The 22,206-nt window shown below is 33.3% G+C and overlaps 1 protein-coding gene across 1 annotated transcript; it reads left to right on the forward strand.

Moving 5' to 3' along the window:
• Positions 1-1,606: 1,606 nt before the first annotated feature.
• On the forward strand, positions 1,607-21,817 carry LOC128181227 (VWFA and cache domain-containing protein 1-like). The gene is made up of 23 exons (XM_052849542.1): positions 1,607-3,153; positions 3,905-3,967; positions 4,142-4,297; positions 10,274-10,482; positions 10,870-11,014; positions 11,260-11,467; positions 12,617-12,745; positions 14,089-14,168; positions 14,431-14,569; positions 14,894-15,170; positions 15,489-15,600; positions 15,789-15,963; positions 16,050-16,186; positions 16,500-16,675; positions 17,333-17,440; positions 17,572-17,688; positions 17,894-17,987; positions 18,144-18,239; positions 18,480-18,620; positions 18,769-18,872; positions 20,306-20,431; positions 20,657-20,772; positions 20,912-21,817. The coding sequence occupies exons 1-23, from the start codon at positions 3,016-3,018 to the stop codon at positions 21,193-21,195; spliced, it is 3,330 nt and encodes a 1,109-aa protein (XP_052705502.1). The 5' UTR covers positions 1,607-3,015; the 3' UTR covers positions 21,196-21,817.
• Positions 21,818-22,206: the final 389 nt, after the last annotated feature.

A 22,206-nucleotide genomic window follows, 5' to 3' on the forward strand; every position in this document is an offset into this window, starting at 1 on the left:
TGATTAGTAATATAATTTTCTATCTTATATATAAAGAATACTAAATTTAACTGTCTGTTTTTTTAGTAGGGGCCATCTCAAAATATTCAAATGAACCATATTGTGCTATATATTTGAAGTATAACAAATGTAGATTGGCAGAATGGATTCATCTAGAAATTAAGAAAAATGCCCCCGAGGATAGCAACGGCATGCGATTTTGACTTTTTATTTTATGTCATTTCTTATAACGCACTTCTACAAAGCTTCATTTTATCATTACGCCATAAAAGCACAATACAGTGCTGCTATCCTGAAAGTTGACAAGGATAGGATAGGATAGGATGCAGGATGCACGATACATGATAGAAATATAAAAGTTAAGTTCTATCCTATCCTATCCTATCCTATCCTATCCTGCATCCTGTAGCCAATCAGATTCGAGTATAAATTTCAGAGTTATTTTGCAAAACGAAAATTGGCTTAACAATGTATTTTCAATGTCAATTTAATACGTTTTACAAGTTAAACCATTTAAGAATAATCATTATATCAAGAACGCGGTGCATAACATTGATGCGCGCTAAAATGTCGGCGCTACACCTTTGTCAATTCTTCTCAAGTACGGAGTTACTGTGAGAATTCGATGCAACATTTGACATCGTCAGAAATAGATTTCTGTATTTACTTCATTTAAAGTCTGCTAAGTAATAAAAGCTTGATTCATAAACGACCAATTCGGCATTTTAAAAGATAAACATGTATTCAAGAAACAGACATTGCTTCACGTTTCGTATAATTTCTTCGATGCCCAATAACAGGGACACATATTTCTGTCCGATATTAACCTGAACATATCGAATTGATAAATGTTAGCTATCGCTATAAATGCTTACGAATTTATACTTTAAAAATAACTCCGAGTGGTTTAACTATAAACGATATAAACTTCCTAAAGGAATTATTTATTTCCAGATCGCGTTTACATTTATCGCCGAACGAATCGCTCGAATAATGATAATTACGCTCAGTTATATGTGATAAGAAAATAATTTGATAAAAATATGTAACTAAACAGTTCCTCAATAAGTGCATCGAAGCTATTTATCTGTTTTTATGCATAAATATAATGAAATCAAAAATCGAATCGCTTACATGTTTGTTTACGTTATTGTGTCCATCCCGCGTACGATTTAATTTTACCGTAGCACAGGTAAGTAAATTATCCCGCTCAAAGAATATTCGTTTGTCAACTTTCACGATAGCAGCGCTGTAGCTATGCTCACCTACCGTTCAACGGAAAATCGGTTTAGAAAATAAAATTGTCCTTAAAAATATTTTTATATGATTTTTTTATTCTGTTCAATTTTTCAAATGAAATATATACTCTGTATTTTACGAAAAAAAAACGTGCGCAATGAAAACTATATAGGCCTCAAAAAAGATTGATAGAGAGTAAGTTTTTTTTAAACAATTATTCATCATATAGTAAAAAATAAAAGATTTTTTGCGTTTGTGAATTTCATTAATTCTCAATACATTGAACTAAATCAATTATAATTCAAAATGAGATGTTTATTTTGAGACTCTTCAGTATGACCCTCTTAACCTATCATCATTTTAAGATTAATCTGTTTGCTTCTTCAACCTTTTGTCCCTTTTGAGATTTCTCTGTACGCCTTTTGTTACCCGGGTCCTTTTAGAGATCCCTCAGTATGCCTATTTTTTTCCTGTTTTATCTCAGATTTGCTTTGCATGCCTCTATTTTACCTGTTTCCTTCTAGAAAAGCCTCAATACACCTCAATTTACCTTACTTCTTTTAGAAATTCCCTAGTGATATTTATTTTACGTGGCAAATTGGCATTTACTCTATACGCCCGTTTAATCATGCACTTTAAGAGATTCAATGGTATGTCTCGATTTAACTGTCTCAATTTAGAGATGACTTTTTAAGGAAACCTGTTTAAAATGTTTTCTTTTATAAATTCCTCCGTATGCATCATTTTATACTTCCTAGTTTAAGAGAATCTCTGTATGCCCTTTGACCTGTTCCTCTCAAAGACACTGTACCCGTGTTATTTTACATAGATTTCTCTCTGTATGCCTATTTTTACCTTTTCCCTCGCTGGGTTCCCATGAATATCGTTTAACCTGTTTCGTTTCGCAGATTTGTCCGTACGTCTAATGTTACCCCTGTTTGCCCATTTCACGTGTTTTCTTTCACAGATACCTCTGTATGATTCATAATTCTTGTTTGTCCCCCTCCCTTAACCATTCTTCTTCCCGTTTCATTTTAGAGATTCTTTTTATGCCTCTTTTAACGCGTCCTGTTAGATATTCCTATGTATCTCATCCCTCTTTTTTACCTGCTCCCTATTAAAGAATCCTCTATGTATCTTTTTTCACCTGTTCCTTTTTGTAGAGCTTTCTCTACATGGTCATTTTATAATGAAAACAGGTCCTTAATCTACCCGTTTTAGTCTATGTATTTTATATTTCTCATTTTACCCGTACCATTTTAGATACGTTTGTCCGTTTTTGTGTTTCCATTTAAAGATTCCTCTGTGTCATTCATTTTACACATTTCTCTTTTTTAGAATCCTCGCTCTGTGTCATTTTACCTATTCCCTTTCTGAGATGTCTCTGTAAGCCTTTAACTGTCTCTGCAGACCCAATTTTACCTGTCTCCTATTAAAGGTTCCTTAGTATGCTCCAGTTTTACCTACCTCCTACTTCCTGGTTAAGTGTAAACTCTGCAATCGATATTTGAAATTAAAAATAGTACAAATATATCCATTCAAAAAAGTAAAATATCAGGTGTCGAGAGCTTTTTAGATTTAGAAGATATAAAAGATCTTACATTTTCAAAGCTTATTCTTTATATTTTTGCAGTTGAGAGTTGTAGAACATCAAAATACATCATTAGATATATTTGAAAACAATTGATTCGTGTGATATACAAAACAATACTATTTTTCCAGCTTTGAAGTTTGAAAACTGTCTTCAAGAGTTTAGATTACTTACAAGTTAAAACAATGAGAACCAAATTTCTAATGGTGTGTTTGTTTGTGGTGAATCACGTGGTTCTACAGAATGCTCAGGAGATCAGCGGGGACATTCTGGCCAGTGAGTTAGATAAAGTAGCAGATTCCATGGGATATTCTTTTCTTCAGGTACAGTGACAATTGAAATATCTGATATCTACTATGACGAAAATTACGATCATCGCAAATGTCAGTTGCAAAAACAAAAACAAAACTTCATAAGTTGTTTTGATCGGTAGAAATACACAAATCTTATGTGTACGTATTTCTTAAAACATTAATTATTTTGTTACATAACTTTAAAGATAATAAGCATTTAAATGTTAATAAAAGAATGTTTAAATGTAAATAAAAGAAATTTCCATATATTGTGCATGCTTTGTCATTAGATATGCAAACAAATTTGAAAGAATTAAATAATTTTAAAATTAAATTAAAATAAAAGAATGTAATTAAATTATACAACGCGTTAAATATAAGTATAAGGAGGAAGTAAAACTCAAAACATAAACTTTGTAAAAAAACAAAAAAACAAAGGGAAGCATAAAATAAAAACAAAGGTGCATCTGGTTCACGAAAACCATAATGATTTTTAATGATAAACTGAACGTGTTGAAACAAGCTGTTCTACACATTCGCGTACATTTTCAGTTACTAAAACGAAACACAGTCTTTGCTATTTATATCTTTTACCATATCTTTACATCGAGACCTACTCGTAGACGTGCCCGTCCGTTTAAATGCTCATCTCTCTACTCTTTCACTGTCTTAAGAATGAATATATAAACATCAATCATGATTTCGATGATGAACCAATGTACCTGTACAATATGTCTCTACGTACCTGTTTATCCTAACATTTGTCTTTGTCCACCATCAGAATGAGTACAACAAGCTGCGATACCAGGACACGAGAACTGATGGCAAAAAACAAGTTCGAGAGGTCAGAACAAACGCACAAAAGATCCAGATCCTTTTGAACATAAAACTTTGCATTGAAAAGATTGATTGTATTAGTTTTATTTGATTTAAAAGTCAGGTCATAAATGAAATCAATATAATTTGTTGAAGTTGAATGTTGTGTCTTTTTTGGTTACATATTTCTACAATGTTATAGATTGCAGGCAAAATTGGTGGACGAATGATAGAAGTAAACAATGCCTTAAAAAAGCTGAAGGAAGCGGTAGAGGAGGACCAGCTATCATCTGATAATGTCCCTCAGGACTGCTGTGTGGACAGAGAATATCAGGAAAACATCCGCTTCAGAACAAAAGTAAGGATACTCAAAACGTTCGATACGAAACATTCATTAATGCGTATTACCATAAATCCACTCCATAAGAAAATGTATGCATTGTAAAACCAAAAATACTTTCTCTTGTAATTTGTCCTCACATTTAGACCAGACCTTTCCGTTATCATTCAACTGATTCAATGAAACTCTTTGATCATGTGACCCAACACAGCAAAATGAGTCACAAATACAACACATATGTTAAAATAAAGAACTGCGAACGCTAACGCTCGTTTCCCGCCTACATTTTACATCCAAATATTTCGGAATTTATGTCAGATATTTAAAAACTAAGTTTTCTACTAAAAAGTATAATCAAATCCTAATCAATTTATATCAAAATAAAATTTGTAATTAAATTATTTATCTTAAAACAAAAGTTTTGCTAACGCGGGGTCTTAAAAAATTTCATTGAAATCGGTCTCTATGAGTGAGGAAAATATTTTTTAGCGGCCAATATGTGCGTAGAACTTAATTATAACATATTTACGATGTATATTAAAGTAAAATTTCATTTTAATTCATATCTGTTAATTATTTTTCGAAAATTTACAAAGCAAAATTCTTTTTTTGGAATGTATTTCGGTCTGTAGACATATGTTTTCCCCCGTGAAACATCAAACCCTTTGGTAAAAATATGCTAAATAACAATAATTAAATCCCCTCAAAAGGAATTTTTGTTTCACGGGGGGGGGGGGGGGGGGGAGATGTTTTAAAAAACATTTCCGTTTTCCGTTATTCTCTATTATGAAATGAGCTATTTTAACCCAAAATACAAAGTTATCTCTCTTTGTTCGACCAAATCATTTATATTTAACGAAAATAAACATAAATGTTTACATTATAATAAAAAAATAAATTTGATTAGAAAACTTTCAAAAAATGAATTTTAGTTAGGCGGTTAGACAATGCTATCGTTCGCAGTCTTTTGATACATACTAGACTTTGACCCGTGCGTGCACGGGTTAACATTGTATATGATATCGGACATTTACGAAATAGATACATCGACACACGGAATTGCTGCCATTTACACAATAAAGCTTTAAGCTTACAATAATGCTATTAATTTCACTACACTCTTATTACTTAGAATAATCTAATTGTGTCTCGTGACAGGTCTATACCACAGGCTGTAATTAACACCTTTCATCTAAAAAAAATTAACTCATATTCATGAAAAATTCAACACTTTCACCAGCAACGTTTTTCACTCGCTTCAAGTTGACATTCGGAACTATCGGCATTTTGCCTATTAAATGCACTGAGTTAGAGTTATCTCCCGTATTTCCTTTGATGAACAGAATATATATATGACAAATTTTCAATGAAAATTTACACGTATTTGTAATATCGTTTCCGAGTTTATCCATGCAAAAGTCATATTGTGGAAACAAAAACTAAAGAGTCTCCTGTGTAAAGTGTGAATGTAATGCGCATGCGCAAGATTGTAAAATCCGAAAAATCCATATATTTTTAATATAGTAATATAGATGTGGCATCAAGTGCGTTTTACATGATTTAAGTACCACACATGTTTAATGGTCATGTATGTTAACGAACACAAGTTAAAAGTGTGTAAAACATACGTGATGCACATCATATGTTAAACTCATGTGAATCCAACGTATGTTTTACATACAACTGTACATGTCACATGTAAATGATATAATATTAAATGACTTAAAATTTTTCATTTTTTCAGTTCATTCTTGATACACTTCATCTTGTTGTTGGGGAAACGTTCAATTCATTTTACATTTCCAGACACTTTGTAATCTAAAATTGAGGTCAAAGAAGAAAAGACACTTTCCATGTTGAAAATGAATATAATTTCTTCAAATGATTACATTTTTATCAATAGTGTTGTAATTTGTCTGTGCGTTTTTAGTTTCTGAAAAAAAAACAAATTTTGTTGTATGATAAGCAGAAAATTGACAAATGCTTCAGTTGCTTCTAGATTCAACAATATGTCTCAACAATAACAGAATCTATTATGGATTTGTTGTAGATACAAAATGTAGAAACGTCTAACAGTATTTAATCTTCTTATAATGTTAATATCTTCATTTGTTAGCTCTGAGAGAGAGAGAGAGAGAGAGAGAGAGAGAGAGAGAGAGAGAGAGAACAGAACTATTATTTTGACTGAATGAACTTTTACCATTAGATTATACATTCTGATTTCAATGCAACGCCATTTTTTACTCTTCAATGTTTTGCCATGACAAGGCTTGTTTGAACTTCTTTCTAAAATGTTAATAAATACATAAATACATGTACATCCACCATAAAACACCCCTCGAAAACAATGGTTTTCGATGGGTGTCAATTTCAACTGTTACCCTCCCAAACAGGCACTATTTATATAATTATCGGGCATTTACGAAATAGATACATCGGCACACCGTATATATTGTTGACATTTGCATAACCAAGCTTTAAGACTACAATAATGCTATTAATTTCACTTCACTCTGCTGAGTTGGAATAATGTAACTGTGTCTGGGGAAAGGCCTTCACAACGGTTAAAATGCCTCCCATATACCCGTAATGTAGCAGAAAATTGCAGAATCGCTCCAAAACGATTTTGGGTTGCATTGAAAATAACAGTTAAATTGTTTATAACAAACCATTTTGAAGCTGTTAATACCTTTCTTCGAAAAGTTCAGTTCTATAATTGCAGAATTCAACATTTCTTCAATAACGTTTTTACACAACATGTTGTCATTCGAAACTGTCGGGATTTTTTTTTATAGTAAATGCACTGTGTTAGAGTTATATCCCGTATTTTCTTTGATGAACTGAGAAAAAATTTCAATGAAAATTTACACGCATTTGTTTTATCGTCTCTGAGTTTATCAATGCAAATGTGATATTGTGGAAACATAAAATAAAGAGCCTCCCGTGATTTAGTGTGAATGTAATGCGCATGCGCAAGATTGTAAAATCCAAACAATTAAGATGATTTCCGGAATTTTTTGAGGAATTTTCGAAATTTAAAATTTAGCGAAGCTTGCTTGAAAAAAATAAAAACAAATTGGTAATTTTCAAGTACCAATGATGTTTAGAATATCTAAAACAAAAGACCGTACTCTTCCGATTAATCGGTATTAAAGCTAAAAAAATTCGAGTCTATTATTTTAATATAGAAGTATAGATTCTTGATATTGATCTTCATCGAAATCGAATAACCTTATCCGGTTACTAAATTAGCAACCACAATGCAGTTGTATTTGAAATTAAGACAAATATCTGGAATCTTGATCATTCATTACATTGTCTATCTTAAAGGGACATGGTCACGATTTTGGTCAAAAATTATTTTTCCGATTAAATATCTACGATGCTTCATAAAGGCATTTTTAATAGGCAACCGAAATTTGAGTGTCATTTGTTGAGTTATAAGCGAGTTACAGAGCATGAAATTCTTCGCTATGTAAACAAAGCGTTTGTTTACATTTTGAACGTTGAAGTAAAAATTTCAGTTTTAAACCTAAAACGGATGTGTTAAACGTTAGAAACTGTTTATCAATGCTTAAAATAAATAAAAAGATAGACAAATAAGCTGGAAAAAGATTTTTTACTGGTATATTGAACCTACATGTATGTAAACAAAAACAGGGCACGAGCCTTGTTTACATGACAAAGAATTGTGAGCCCTGTATCTTGCTTATAACTCTACGAATGACTCTCAAATTTTATTTGATCATTCGAAATGCATTTCTAAAGCATTGTAAATAATAAAAACATAAAAACAGAATTTGATCAAAATCGTGACCATGCCCCTTTAAGTGTACATCCAACGAATCTTATAAACATTTGCTACAAATATAATACACTTGATAGCTGGGTACGTCAAAACAAATTGCATTTTCATTTTCAGTAGATATGTATTATAAAAACATCAACTAATTAAAAAGATGACATTATATATGCATATATAACTATACAAGTATAAATATTTTGAACTTTTTTTTCACTGACTGCATGTAATACTTTGAGTTACGAAAGAGATGCGCAACAGTTAAAAAGGGTTCAAATTAAAATTCCTTGATGAATTTTACATTCGATCAATGTAGATAGGCATCTGTCACTGACTGTGTTAGTTATTTGATCTCCTTTGAGCTATGTCTAGCAGCCAATGCATGCCTATGAAATAACCATATTTAAAAAAATAAAATAAAAAAGTGACTTAGTAATCGCAGACCTACTTGTTTTTTTTACAATAAGCATTGCTCTAGTTTTCCCCTAATTTTCACTTAAATGCGTCCTTTCTATGATAGAAAAATATTTTTAAAGGTTTTTCATAACTATTGGCTTTTCTGGACTAACTAATCAGATATCTGCTACATTGTAAGTTGCAGCTCTATTGGAAATATCGACATTGATTCTACCCGGAATTTACCAGAGAATGCAATTACAGTTCCGAGCCATGTGTTGTAGGTTGACTCTTTTGCAATCGGTAACTGTGGGATCTATAATTTTCAAATGCAAGTAAATAAAAGCAATTGCTTAACAATTCTTACCTTTGCTAAATTCATCCTGCAGTTCGAACATCTGCCTCCGTGACAAAAAAAATGTGACATTTATTTGTCAACAAAAAAACTAAAGTCTATTTCGGCATTAATCCAGATTTGTTATTAAATTGATTTTAATAAGACACGTGGCTTCTGTGTTGATAAAAGAAGCTTTTTATTTATTTATTCATTGCCACGTGTAAAGTTTAAGACAATGGACAGATAGGCTTTTCTGCATACATCACCTGTGTTCAATATATAACGCAAGACATGTGGTGATAACGAACAGTGTTCAAAATCAAAGTCCAAAGAAACAATACAAACAGGAGCAGGGCAAACACGGACCTCTCAAATATTTAGAGGTAGGATCAGGTGCCATGGAGGAGTAAGCATCCTCTGCTGACCGGTGACATATGCCGTGTGCTCTTTGTCGAACTCGGGAAACGGAAAAATCTGTAAACAATTAAATGATTAATTATGGTCTAACAATAAGCATGAAAAACGTCTGTCAGCATTCGACCCAGTAGAATATTGTATTTGATGACAAAGTTGTTGATCGATCGTAGAACTTACAAAAAATTACTTCAATCAAGACTGTTGATAGTCCTGTTTTAGTAACTTTATTGTAAGTAGCTTGCCTCGCCTTAAAATCTGTTCATACGTAGAGTATGCCCTTGCGTATCGAATTAACTGCAAGTGATGAAGGTACATGTATATTGCTACATAAACAAGGAAAGTTGATTATAGAAAAAATGAAGTCATCACCGCTATCATAAAGTTTTGTTGTCAGGTTAACATCAATGTCCTTTTCCAGTAACATATCCAAAAATGCCGAAGATGACACAGACTTTGTGGTACTTTTATTTCAAGTTCACTGGGATATATATAGTGTAAACGTTAATGTATAAGTTACAATTGTTGATTGATAATACGTCGTCGATATACCTGAGTAATAGGCAACAGCGAGTGTTTTAATTTGTTCACGTACTAGTGTTTGAATAAAATCTGCTTCATATTAATATATAAAAATTCTGCTAACAACGGGGTGACACTAATACCAATGTAACCAATGAAACGCATGTAACACAAATTGTGAAAACCACACCTGAATGACGGATGCATAACATACATAAAAGTAGAAAATGTTACAGGTGTGTGTGTATATATGTGTTAAAACACATGTTTAATATATGGTTTTTTAACTCGTGTTTAACATTTGTTGAAAAAAGACGCATAGTACTAATATTTAGCACGTTATACGTATGTTTGATTTCAACGTATGTAAAACATGTGAAACGTATGTGAAACATATGTGTCAAATATTGCTATAACTAAAGCAGATTACATCATGTAATAATATCACCTTTATCTTTAATATTAATAAGGATGTTTGAATTTGAATGCGTTTCATTTCTCACTGATGACTACGTTGTTTTAGGTGTCCGAAGACACATTTTGCTACAGCAGGCCTTCCTATACTGATAGAGATAACCTGAAATATCCGTCCTCTAATCTGTTGGATGTCATGAAGACCAACTTAGATGTAAAGCATCTACAATTCCAGTACATTGGACTGAAATCTGGTCTTTACATTAATTACCCGGCCACAAAACTGACAGACTGCAATACCTATGACCCACGATTCAGGTATTATCAAAATTTATAAAGTTTTACTATTAAAAACTGAGAAGCTATCATGTTGATGTGGGTTTTAGTTTTGAACTTTTATCAAGAGAACCGTAAAATACGCATCTCAAAAAAACCCAACAACTCAAATTACGAAATAACAAACATTAGGTACGTATTACAATAAAAAAAACCATCATTTAAGATCACCGGTCCAGGTGTGGATAGAACGATCAAAATGATCATCCTTACCGTCAATTATTCTCAATATTTTGTTTTTCTGAGGAATATGTCGGTAACTAATTAGATTCATAGAGCTATTTAAGATGTTTCCTTTTCCGTTGGCTTTCTTTTTTTTAATCATAAAAAAGTGTGTGTGGTATCAAAGGCATATGTTTATTTTTTTAGACCCTTCTATGTGTCCACCACAACAACTATCCCAAGGGACGTAGTTGTAGTATTAGAAACGTCATCCGCCATGAGGGGAGATAAACTGTTTGAAGCCAAGCATGCTGTGATAACAGTGATGGAAACTTTGGGGGTAGAAGATAGAGTAGGTGTATTTTGTGTTAAGCACTCTTTTTATAAGAACCAAAGACTTAATAATATATTGATGTTTCATTACTACGAACGCTAGAAATTTCAGTATCTTAAAGAACAATTTCTTAAACTTATATAAAGTGAATTTTAAAACAAAATTGTGAAATGAAAATAAAAAGTAACAGATTTAATAAGAAAATGGTTACGGTTGTAAATAGCCTTTTGCATATCATTACTGCATGCATTACTGTTTGACAGTTTGGATTGATTGTTTTCAACGACGATGCAAAAGCATTGGAAGAATGCTACGAGAACCAACTTGTTCCAGTGACCAGTGCCACCACAAAAAGTTTCCGAGATTTTCTGACCTCCCAAGTAGGGGAGGGTGGAACAGATTTTACCGCTGCCCTCCGTAAAGCATTTATGTTTTTCAAGGCAAATATGAGTGCAGAAGAGAATAACCGAGGTTAGTGCTTTAAAAGACGTTTAAAAATATAATTTAACTATGGGATGGCGATTATTCAATTAAGGACATAACGAGACCGGGTCCAATTTGTTCTGCCCTAAATTTTTTACGTGAATTTCTACTGGTAAAATTATTATTTCAAGATAAAAGAAATAAGACATTTACCACACCGTTTGTTTAAGGGGTCATTTCAAAGTATGTTAATTTTTAACATAGGACCCTATGTGATTTTGCTTGAAATGTATCAATTTTGCATATTTTTTACATTTTTTAAAACTTCTGCCCTTAGGATTTCTTTTTCTGTTCTACATAATAAAGTTATTGCTAAAAGGCACCAAAAAGTCAAAATAACCCTTTGACCTCCTGGTTTGTTCCAGGGGTCTTGTCAAAGTTGCTTTTTGTATGCCCTATTTGCGAGATTTGGCAGGGCAGATATTGGCTATTTTTTATTTGACAAAGGTAGAAATGGGGATCTTTATAGTATTATTAAAATATTCAGACATATATAAGTAATAATTAAATATATAACATCACATATTAAGGGGTCATAAATGTAAAATACATGGTTACTGTCTTAGAATATATGAATCAAACTATTTTTAGAAGGGTTAAGAAAACATGACAGAGGGCTAGGCTGGCTGAACCCTCTTCGCGTTTTCGACCCGAGCCCAAATATACTTTATACTTCGAGATATTTAAGTTTATTCTACAATATAATACAATTTTTACGAATCAAACGAGCTATTTCCAACGAATTTTGCTGAATATCTGCAGTTGAAACTATCACGGCATGGCGTCAACCAAGCAAAAAGATGACGTCACAATACAAATGAAAAGCTGTGCGAAAGCATGCGTACTCGATCTGTACTCGGCCTCGTTAAACAAAGGAACGTAACGACATTGATTAGTAAAGTATTTGCGAAAATTAAACACACACAGTTTTTCGAATTGGAAAACAATTAACCTACTCCAATAGTTCTGCTTTGAATGACATTTTATTTCTTCTACACGAACGATGTAAAGAAAATTGACAAATATTACAAAGGAAAGTGCATTCTTAAAAACAGATATCATGATCAATTTATAATGATGTATATTGGTTTATGTATGTAACTGTTTTTGGCTCAAATGACGTTTTATTTTTCGTAGACAACATCCTTTTGTTTGTTAGTGCCGGAGAACATCAAAATGAAAAAGGTAATCCTTTGGAAGTTATCCGAGAGGAAAACGAGGCGCTTCAAAACAGAGTTGTGATCAACACGTTTGGCATAGGAACAGGTAGGTGTATTACGGTGTAGTGTCTCTAAAATAGGTACAGACAGGTGTATAACGTGTACCGTTTATAAAATAGGTACAATAGGTACAATCAGGTGTATTACGATAGACAATCTATAGGAACATGTAGGTATAGTACGGTGTAGCGTCTATAAAATAGGTACAGGCAGGTGTATTACGGTGTACCATCTATAATTAAGGTACAGACACGTGTTTACGGTGGACAATTATAGGAACAAGTAGGTGTATTACGGTTGAAAATCTATAGGAACAGACAGGTGAATTACAGTGTACCGTATATAAAATAGGTACAGACAGGTGTATTATGGTAGACAATCTATAGGTACAAGTATTCAGGATAAAAGCTGACAATAAATGAAAAAAAAAATCATCAAAAGAACAGTTGCTTTAAATAAATAAATAATTTAAACTGCACGTGGTAAATATTTTTGATAATTTTGTTTGACAAGAATTAAAACTATGTGAAAAGCAAAAATAAACTTATTTATTAATAATTAAGACAACTGCACTTAGATTTTGATGTTAAGTATAGAGAAAACAAAAACAGCTATAGAAATAAACACTTGTCATTTATTGAAATAAATGACGAAGAATAAATATATACACCATCAAGGGGGTCAGCATAGACTAGAAAACAACTGACTACTGTGTAAAGTCTTTGACAGTACATTATGCAATATGCTGACCCCCAATAGTAAAACATATAAAAAATCAAGGCAATGATATATGCCAAACATTAAAAAGGGTGGATAATACATGCATAACAGGATACACGCAATAACAAGATACTTTTCACAAAATATCTTCTAAAAATAAAGCCTGTCGTACTCCTCTAGTAAAAAGATCTAGTATGGTTAAAGGGTATTGAGGAGCCACTCTGATTGGTTTAAATATTATCTAACCCCGATCGTATTAAATATAGAATCTTGACCCAGTGATAACCCCAGTTACATGTAATTACCTAATCATTATATGCCCAAATGGGAGACCTAAGTTGATGCTAACAAATGTAAACAAATGTAAACAAATACCATATGTGATTAAAACAAGAAGAAAAACACGTCACATATAAGGTATTATCTTAGACATAATAACAACTAGTTATTTTATGGCAGTTATTATACCCAGTATAGTCAAAAGCGAAATTGAACACTTTTAAGTAAATAAGAGTGGATGAGTATTGCTTGGAAAAAAATGAAATAGTGTTTTTAATGAGATTATAAATATATCTTTGATATATAAATTGAATAATAAGAAAAAAATGATAAAGAAATTTTTGCTTTGCTCAAGTTTCTCTTTTGTGTACCCTTTCATGCTTTGTGAAGGTCTAAGCAGTGATGATAAAGAACTATTAAGGAATATGGCAGAGCAGACATTGAACAATAACTCATATGGTTATGTAAAAGTAAGTAAAATGTGTAAGCTCAATTAGTAAGATATCTAAAAATGTTGTATTTATTATAAAACCAAAGAAATGTTACAGAATTGTGTGGTAAATAATGATTGAACGAAAAAAAATGATTGCAAAAACTAAATTGATGCAGATTATTAAGTGTAAGTTGAATCAGCTAATCTGTACAAAATGCATCATGAAATGAAGGTAAAAAAGAAGAGAAAAACGTGTTAGTAGAATTAATGTTAAAAACAATTATGTCTGGTCATTTTAGAGAGGAAAAACAACATTCTTCCCAAACAATGAGGACATCTCCCTTCGTGAGGCCATGGGGACCTACTACGATTATTTTAGCGTACCAATATCACTATCCCCCACCTACACACAACTTTACAAAGACTTCTTCTCCAATGGTAAGATTTAATTACAAATACAAGCTAAAAGATCAGAGCATACTCGCATAATGATATCCAGTAGTGTACACAGGGTTATTTTCGCCCCGTTTTTCTTTTCGGCATTCCACACTTCTAAACCATTGTGCCTTGTCTTAAATTCGCCAAAGGTTAGTCGTGTTAATAGAGACGATTTGAGATATTTGATGAAACACAGCTGGCACCAGAGCAAAAGGCTAGGACAACAAAAAGCGGGGCATTGTTCTCTGTATACATTACATGTCCTTTTGATTGTTGATGTGTTGAGTAAAATAAATCTTGTGGGTTTGTTGTTTCATTGCATAGAATCAATCATCACGGGTTGTCTGCCTATTGCGTTAAATGGAGCTTTTTCTGGTGTTGTGTGCGCAGACATTTTGATCAGTGAATTAGTGGCAGAGATTTTGTATCTCCAACAAGAGGAATTTTCCTATGGATTTATTATGGATGGCGAGGAACGGACGCTGGTTCATCCACTTCTTCCTGATCCTCGCGACGTCGAAGCAAAGGAACAGGACATCAACAACATCTACAATTTTGAGACTTCCGGTGATGTGTCAGAGGTCATCGACTCAATGAAAAAGCAAGTATATATTTACGCACTTGTATAAATAGTAATGGAAATGGTTATATCTTTGTATTAAATACGTAATAGTGTTTTGTGTCTTTCACCTATTGTTGTTAACCGATATGCTACATACTTGACTTAACTTCATCAAATATTTTCTTTCGATGAGGTAAAAAATTGCAGATTTTCTGCTTATTATTGTGTTTGAAGAATTTTCACTGATCATTTGAAGTATTTGCATCAACAACTTTTTCTTAACATCGCTTGTGTTTCGTTGAGAAGCTGAATATGGTTTTCCGAAGCATTCAAATAAGTGCTGTATACTTTTAACAGGGGTCTAGAGAACCTGACAACTTTAGAAACAACAATAATATATGCTAGAGGGGAGAAATATTATGACGGCGATTCCCAACGCAATATAAAGGCTATTTTCTATTGGACCCCGGTAACGTACATTTTTGGCCTCTCTCTCTCTCTCTCTCTCTTACTCTCTCTCTCTCTCTCTCTCTCTCTCTCTCTCTCTCTCTCTCTCTCTCTCTCATTTTCCCTCTTCTTATGTGTATAAGTGAAATGATTGCATTACGTTCAATAAGGTACCTCCAGAGATATAAAGGAAATACCGTTTAATGACAGATTGTTGCGCCAGGAAGCAATTTTTCATTGTGTATTGTGATGGAAGAAAACAACGTGGTGAGGAATATAGACGTTCCAACCCAACCATCTAATGACGACTTTCTTTACCATCGATGGGATTTGAACAAGTGGCCAGGTCCATTCTGTCGACACTTTAGTCGATATGCTAATCAAGGTTTGTGGATAATCATTCACAGTTCTTATCAATATCTTACCTTAAACTCTTAAACCGGGTCCTGTGTTTGTCATTTTATGCAACAGGCAAAACTACAGTAAAGCTAACACCAGACGCTTTCATTGAGGCGTATTCATACACTGGAGTCAAGGAAACAGAAGTCAGAGTCAAGCAGTATAAGGACTACTTGTCTGGAGCTATTTTCACCAACCCAGGCCTAAAAGTAAGAGAATACTGTATGATATGTTAAACCAACATGAATATCACATGGCAAATAAAGATGATTAAACAAAAACAAATATCGAGAAACTCTTGTAGTTTAGCAATAAATCAATTTTTGGTTACAATAGGCTTATTACTAATTATATGTCGGACTCGAAAACTAATTTCCAATAGTTTGGAGAAAGTTAAAGTACTAGTACTTTAAAGTGTAATTTTTTTAGAGTGTTATTTTTTACGATACATAGTTTGGGCTCCAACTGCAATAATGAATAAGAAGTACTTTAGATTAAGAAGTTGTCATTGTAAAATATCAGGCATCTGCCGTCAAATCCATACGAATAACTTACCCGTTGGAAAAGTTCTGGACGACGACGTCAAGCGAAGAGGCACCTTACTTGGTGTGGCGTTACGTTATGACCGAGGACGGTGTGATCAGATCGTACCCAGGGATTCGAGTAAAAGACGACTACGACCACAAACTCAGGCCATGGTGGGTAATTATAAACCAAGTAGATTTCAACTACCAAAATATACCTTTAACGACTTCTGATTGATTGTATACATATTTTATTGTGAAGTTCATCTAGCCAGATGTTTTGATGTTAAATTGGTGAATAGTTTCTAATAACACATTGTTGTACATATTAAATGTAACTGTAACTTACAAATATTGGAATAACAATATCTATTGCATCGTATGTTTGTAAGTTAAGTTTGGTATCATTTTGAATTTTATTATCATCTTAGATATTGATGTTAAAAACTCATTTTAAGATGGAAGTGTAGAACGCTCTGTCATATCATATGTTTGTTTTTGTGTAGATATAACTCCTGTTTCAACATTGCTATGCTTTTTATGCAAAATAAGTGCTGTAAACATAAAGCTATATTGACTAAATTGAATGTTTTTGATATGTTATTGCTAATTTTTTGTCGATTTTGTGAATCACTTTAACCCAAGCATTTACGATTGTAACAATATTCAAACAGTCTCAAATATTGTGCAAGTATATGCACGAAAAAGTACCTTTAAATATCCTTAAAATAAATAATGAATAACAAATGACCCTCCAAGTTAAACTCATTCATCAGTTGGGTTATAAAATGTATGTGTAGTAATAATTCATTGACAAACCCTGTTTTAAAGGTATCATCAAGCTATCGCCCAGAAGACACTGAATGTTGTGACTGCTCCGTATGAGGAACTTTGGGGATCGGGAAAGGTTATATCTCTTACAAGGACGATCTTAAAGGGGTGAACATCAAGTTTTTATAACTTTTTATCACTTTTGTTGATTATCTTGAAGTTTTTTTTAACAAAGTATATCCTATCAAAGTCTAGTCTTTATGGAAGAGGACTTTTAAACGTGTATCTATTAATTGCAGAGGATCGAATTCCGGGAGAAATATTGAAGCTACAATAGGTACAGGGATTTCAATATATTACTTCAAGCAGATGCTCGAAAATCGATATCCGATATGTACCAACAGAACGAACTACAAGTTAGTATACGGCCATTTTTGCGTCAGTAAAAACAATTGACGTTTTGATTTAACTATTAATTCATTACCAATTAATAAGCGTACTAGTGTCAGAAATGTAATAATGCAGATTGTAAATTATATGGTTATATTAAACATTTTAGGACGACCATTGATGTTGTAGTTTTGTTTCAGTATGATACGTTGTAGCTGCTTCTTGTTTTAGCTGTATCGTGCTCGACAACAGTGGCTTCCTTGTAATGCACCCTTTGTATATAGAAACGACTTCGATTAAGGCGCCGGTTCATATAACATACGTAGTATGTACACATTTAATGGTTGTGGTATGATAATACTGCTATCGCCATTTTCAATCAATGTATCAGTACTAAAGATTGTCAGTTCACGAAAATAAAAATGTTGGGCTGACCGGATTAATCAACAGCATCTATACTTATTTTTTTTTATTTCTACAGGAGGGAAGGATTTCCCGTTCGCTAATTAAAGAAAACATAATGTACAGACAACCGTGTAGAGACACTGGAAACAAAAAGGAACAGTTCACTTACAGGGTAAAATACACAAAACATAATCATATGTATAGACCTCTGGTGAAGACTATCGGTAGATAAATTAAAGCCAAAAATTTGAAAAACCCCGGAGTAATATATTTACACTATTGCATAAACATGAGTCGAATACGCCCGAGTGGTACTTTACACCGTTACACCTAACATTATAACAAACCGACGATATGAATGATCTAACAAAATAATAGCTATCTAAAATAAATTACATGTATACTGTGACAGGTGAAACTGCCGGAAGCTCACATGAATGGAATAGTGGACACGGTGGAAGGTTACGAACTGCGGCCAGTACCTAAGTCAAACGTGTTCCTTATACTCAAAAAGAGGCGGCTTCTTGATTACGAAGCCTGCTGTACGTCAGGGGTATGTCATCCCACGTGTCTCAAGACTGAGTAAAGTCGTCAGGGTTATAATCTCTCTCTCTCTCTCTCTCTCTCTCTCTCTCTCTCTCTGTGTGAATTAAGAGGGCTGTAACCTGCTCGGAAACGATAATTTCTGGTTTTATTCACAGCCTTATACGTCACCAAGCTCAATACAATGTGGCGCTGGACAGTGTACTTGCCTCTGTTACAAAGATTTGCCCTTCGACGAATGCAAGAATGAATACAAAAACATGTAAGAAAACTGATCGAACTATTTTACTACTGCTATAGAAATATGCAAATAATTACAACGAAACCCTCCTATCTCTTATTTATTAATTTAGTCTAGATTTGTGTATTTAATTTTCCATTTATGAACTTTATGATTCTTTTAAAAAAGTATAATATGGATTTTAAAAAGACTATATACAGGATTGAGGCTTAAAGCTGACATAAATTCATAAAATAATACGCATTATTTCCCTTTTATCTCCGACTACCGCCATATTAGTTGTCGATTTCTATTGTTCTGCTCATTGCTACACCCCCCCCCCCCCTAATATATAAGGCTGAAAGCACTATTCATGCTTCACCGCATTCAGGTATTTCATTCACCCGAACACGTTACCTTGGACGAAAAGACGTGTGGAAAAGCGTTTTGAACAAAAATAATATGACAACCACTGCACTGGCAAGGAATGTCCAATGAACGACGAAACAAGACAAACTGAAATCCAGACACATATACTTCAAAAATCCCCGATAATTGTAGACCGTTTTCCTGATAACATTGCACATGCGCAATCGCACACTGTGGCAGATCGAGCATTGTCAATGATCGCATAGATTTTTTTTTTGAGGAAACCGATGGAAACGATGTTACGTTGTTACTTTCTTGGATTTTCTATCTTTCATCTACTGTGTTGGATGTAGTGCCGCCGGGGTTTTCAAAAAGATGCAGACGTTATGCACTCTGTATGAACGACACACGTGTTCGATGTGCATGTGAAGTAAGGCAGCACTATTTGTGCAAAATAGTACAGATACCTTGGAAATTCTTTCAAAGAATAAATATATTTTGTATTTTATTGATTGCTGTTTCCTTTATTCTTTACTACAAAGATTTTACTACAATATGTAGTTCATGCATTTAGAAGTCCGTGTAACCTGAATGCCTCGACCGGAAAGCAACCGACCGTAACTTTCTCGACCGATATATATACCCCAGTGGCAGTAGAGGAGCGATCAAAACTAATATGGCGACCAAACGCCTTTTGCGAGTTCATGTCAGCTTAAATATGTCCAAAGATAGTGATTTTCATGTGTAAAAATTAGCTCAAAAGACTCAAAATTATACACAATTCAAATGTATAAAGATTAATAGTATCATTTTTGCCATAGTAAAGAATAAATAATGATATAATTTTACAAAATGAACGTGCAACACTGTAGAGTCGGAAAATATGTATATTTTTAGTGATTTAAAATAGATAGTTACATTGAATATATGCAAGGTCCAAATACTCATTCCCACTTCGATTTATATGCAAAGGTTTCTGAACAAAAATTGAAGTCAAATTTGTGTTGGAGCAAACTACTGACTGTAGAAATCGCAGCTAACAACTGACTTCTATCTCATTATTTCAAAAGTCTTTTCGGAAAAAATAGTCTTTTTGTCCATTAAAGGAAAGGTTTCGTCCCCTGCTATCCTCAGCTCCCGACCTTGAGGTCAATCATTACACCGGAAGCAGACATGGTCAAAGGTCTACCCACGTGTTTTCCAACAGACTGCGGATGTCGTAAAACAGAAAGGCAAGTATATTCCATTCAATTGCCATGTAGGAATTATAAGATTAGGGACAATGGAATGCAGTTTTTCTTGTACTTTACTTTTTCTTTGTAATAAAGATATTCTGTCATTTTTAATCCTTCAATTTCGAAATCAAGTCCATCATGCCACTTCAACTGCTATCTGTAAGTGACAATTTAAGATAGCAATTTTGTGAACTCTTTTTTTAACGATTGAATTAATTTCAGCGAGTGTTTCCGTACGTCAGGCTGCTCATGGTGTACGAGTGACAAAAACGGAAACCTGGTCAAAGGCTTCTGTGACCTGAAAGAAATTTGTCCCTCTCAACAATGTCTAAAGGATGGTATGAACTTATCCAACCGTGTGTTGCACCATAGAAATATTTGAGAAGTCAAATGTCTGGACATCACGTGCCATTAAATCTTACTATGTCTGAATTATTTTGGATAACCTTCTTTAATTGTCAACATTTATTTTTACAGAATGCAGTGCCAAATGTTGTGGAAGCGAGTGTCACTCCGCGGAACAACAGTCAGATGGTTTACTATATGTTGGTATATCTTGTGGCGTTGTAGCAGCAGTTATCATTTTCATCATGGTCTTAATTTTTATTCTTCGCAAAATAAGGCGGGAAGGGAAAGACGAGACCTACATTGATCCGACTCATGACTTCGATACGACCAACCAACGTCAACCTGCAGGTTTGAACTACATCGCATCTCCAAATTACGTGGGGGTGGAACAAGATCAACTTCAAATACAATGAGGAAATGACTAATGAACATAGCAATAGCCTTATATTTTGACAATTAACCTGAATCATTCTAGCCCTGTGGTTCCTATTTTCATTTGATTTTTGACTTGACCTGTGTTAGTACCTACATCAATATTTCTTGGCATCATTTCAGTTGAGTATGGTCAGGTAACACTTAATTACCGACGGTGTTACTTAATGACAATTATATGTATTTTGGAAACTCAGTATCAATCGTTTTCGTTGTACATGTATTTATAGAGATGTATTTTTTAACCCATATATTTGATTTGGTATAAGCAATTGAAACCCATTACGTACCACACGTACCGTAGTAAGTTGTCTGGTATTTGCACCTGTCACCGACTGTAATAATGAACGAGTCTACCTGTATGTCACAATATATCCATTATTATATAACATATTCATAAGTATTGTTTATACATACATGTAATTAAAATATTTTTTTAAAATTCAAGAAAATAATAAAACTAACGATAGAAAATAAGAAAACCACAAAATAATTTTTGTCATTACCAAAGCAGCTTCTTTTAAAAAGAAAATATATGTTATGGTAGTTTTAAAAAACAATCTTTCCTTGATTATTTTGATATGATTCAAGAGCAAAAGAAAAATTCTGTCACAGTTTCAGCTACCGTACGTTCGTCTTTGGTCATCTTATCTCCTCGTCTGTCGTTTTCTCTTTTGTCTTATTATCTAATTAAATTTCCATCCAGAGAGAGAGAGCGAGAGAGAGAGAGAGAGAGTGAGTGAGTCTTTACTACACAATATACATACTGACACATCAAAATAGCCATGCAGCTTTCAGTGGTTAAGTACTTAAAATAAATAATGTCAATAAGGTGATTTCTTTTTGCACGGTTTGAATTTGAAAAGCTTATAAAGTATTGTAAACCCGGTGTACATCTAACGTTTGCTGTACAGTATTTCTGTTTCTGTTCTCACCTGATTTATCAGTAGCATAAACAACAGTATTATTATTCTTGAAAATCAGAATCATTA

This window comes from Crassostrea angulata, chromosome 1 (assembly GCF_025612915.1).
Source record: "Crassostrea angulata isolate pt1a10 chromosome 1, ASM2561291v2, whole genome shotgun sequence".
Taxonomy (NCBI): domain Eukaryota; kingdom Metazoa; phylum Mollusca; class Bivalvia; order Ostreida; family Ostreidae; genus Magallana; species Magallana angulata.

Excerpts from the sequence above, each read along its gene's own strand:
- LOC128181227 (XM_052849542.1), top strand. The coding sequence starts at position 3,016 with ATGAGAACCAAATTTCTAATGGTGTGTTTGTTTGTGGTGAATCACGTG. Across the intron at positions 10,483-10,869 it reads ACCTATGACCCACGATTCAG|ACCCTTCTATGTGTCCACCA; the intron begins GTATTATCAAAA and ends TTATTTTTTTAG. Across the intron at positions 17,441-17,571 it reads ACAAGGACGATCTTAAAGGG|AGGATCGAATTCCGGGAGAA; the intron begins GTGAACATCAAG and ends TATTAATTGCAG.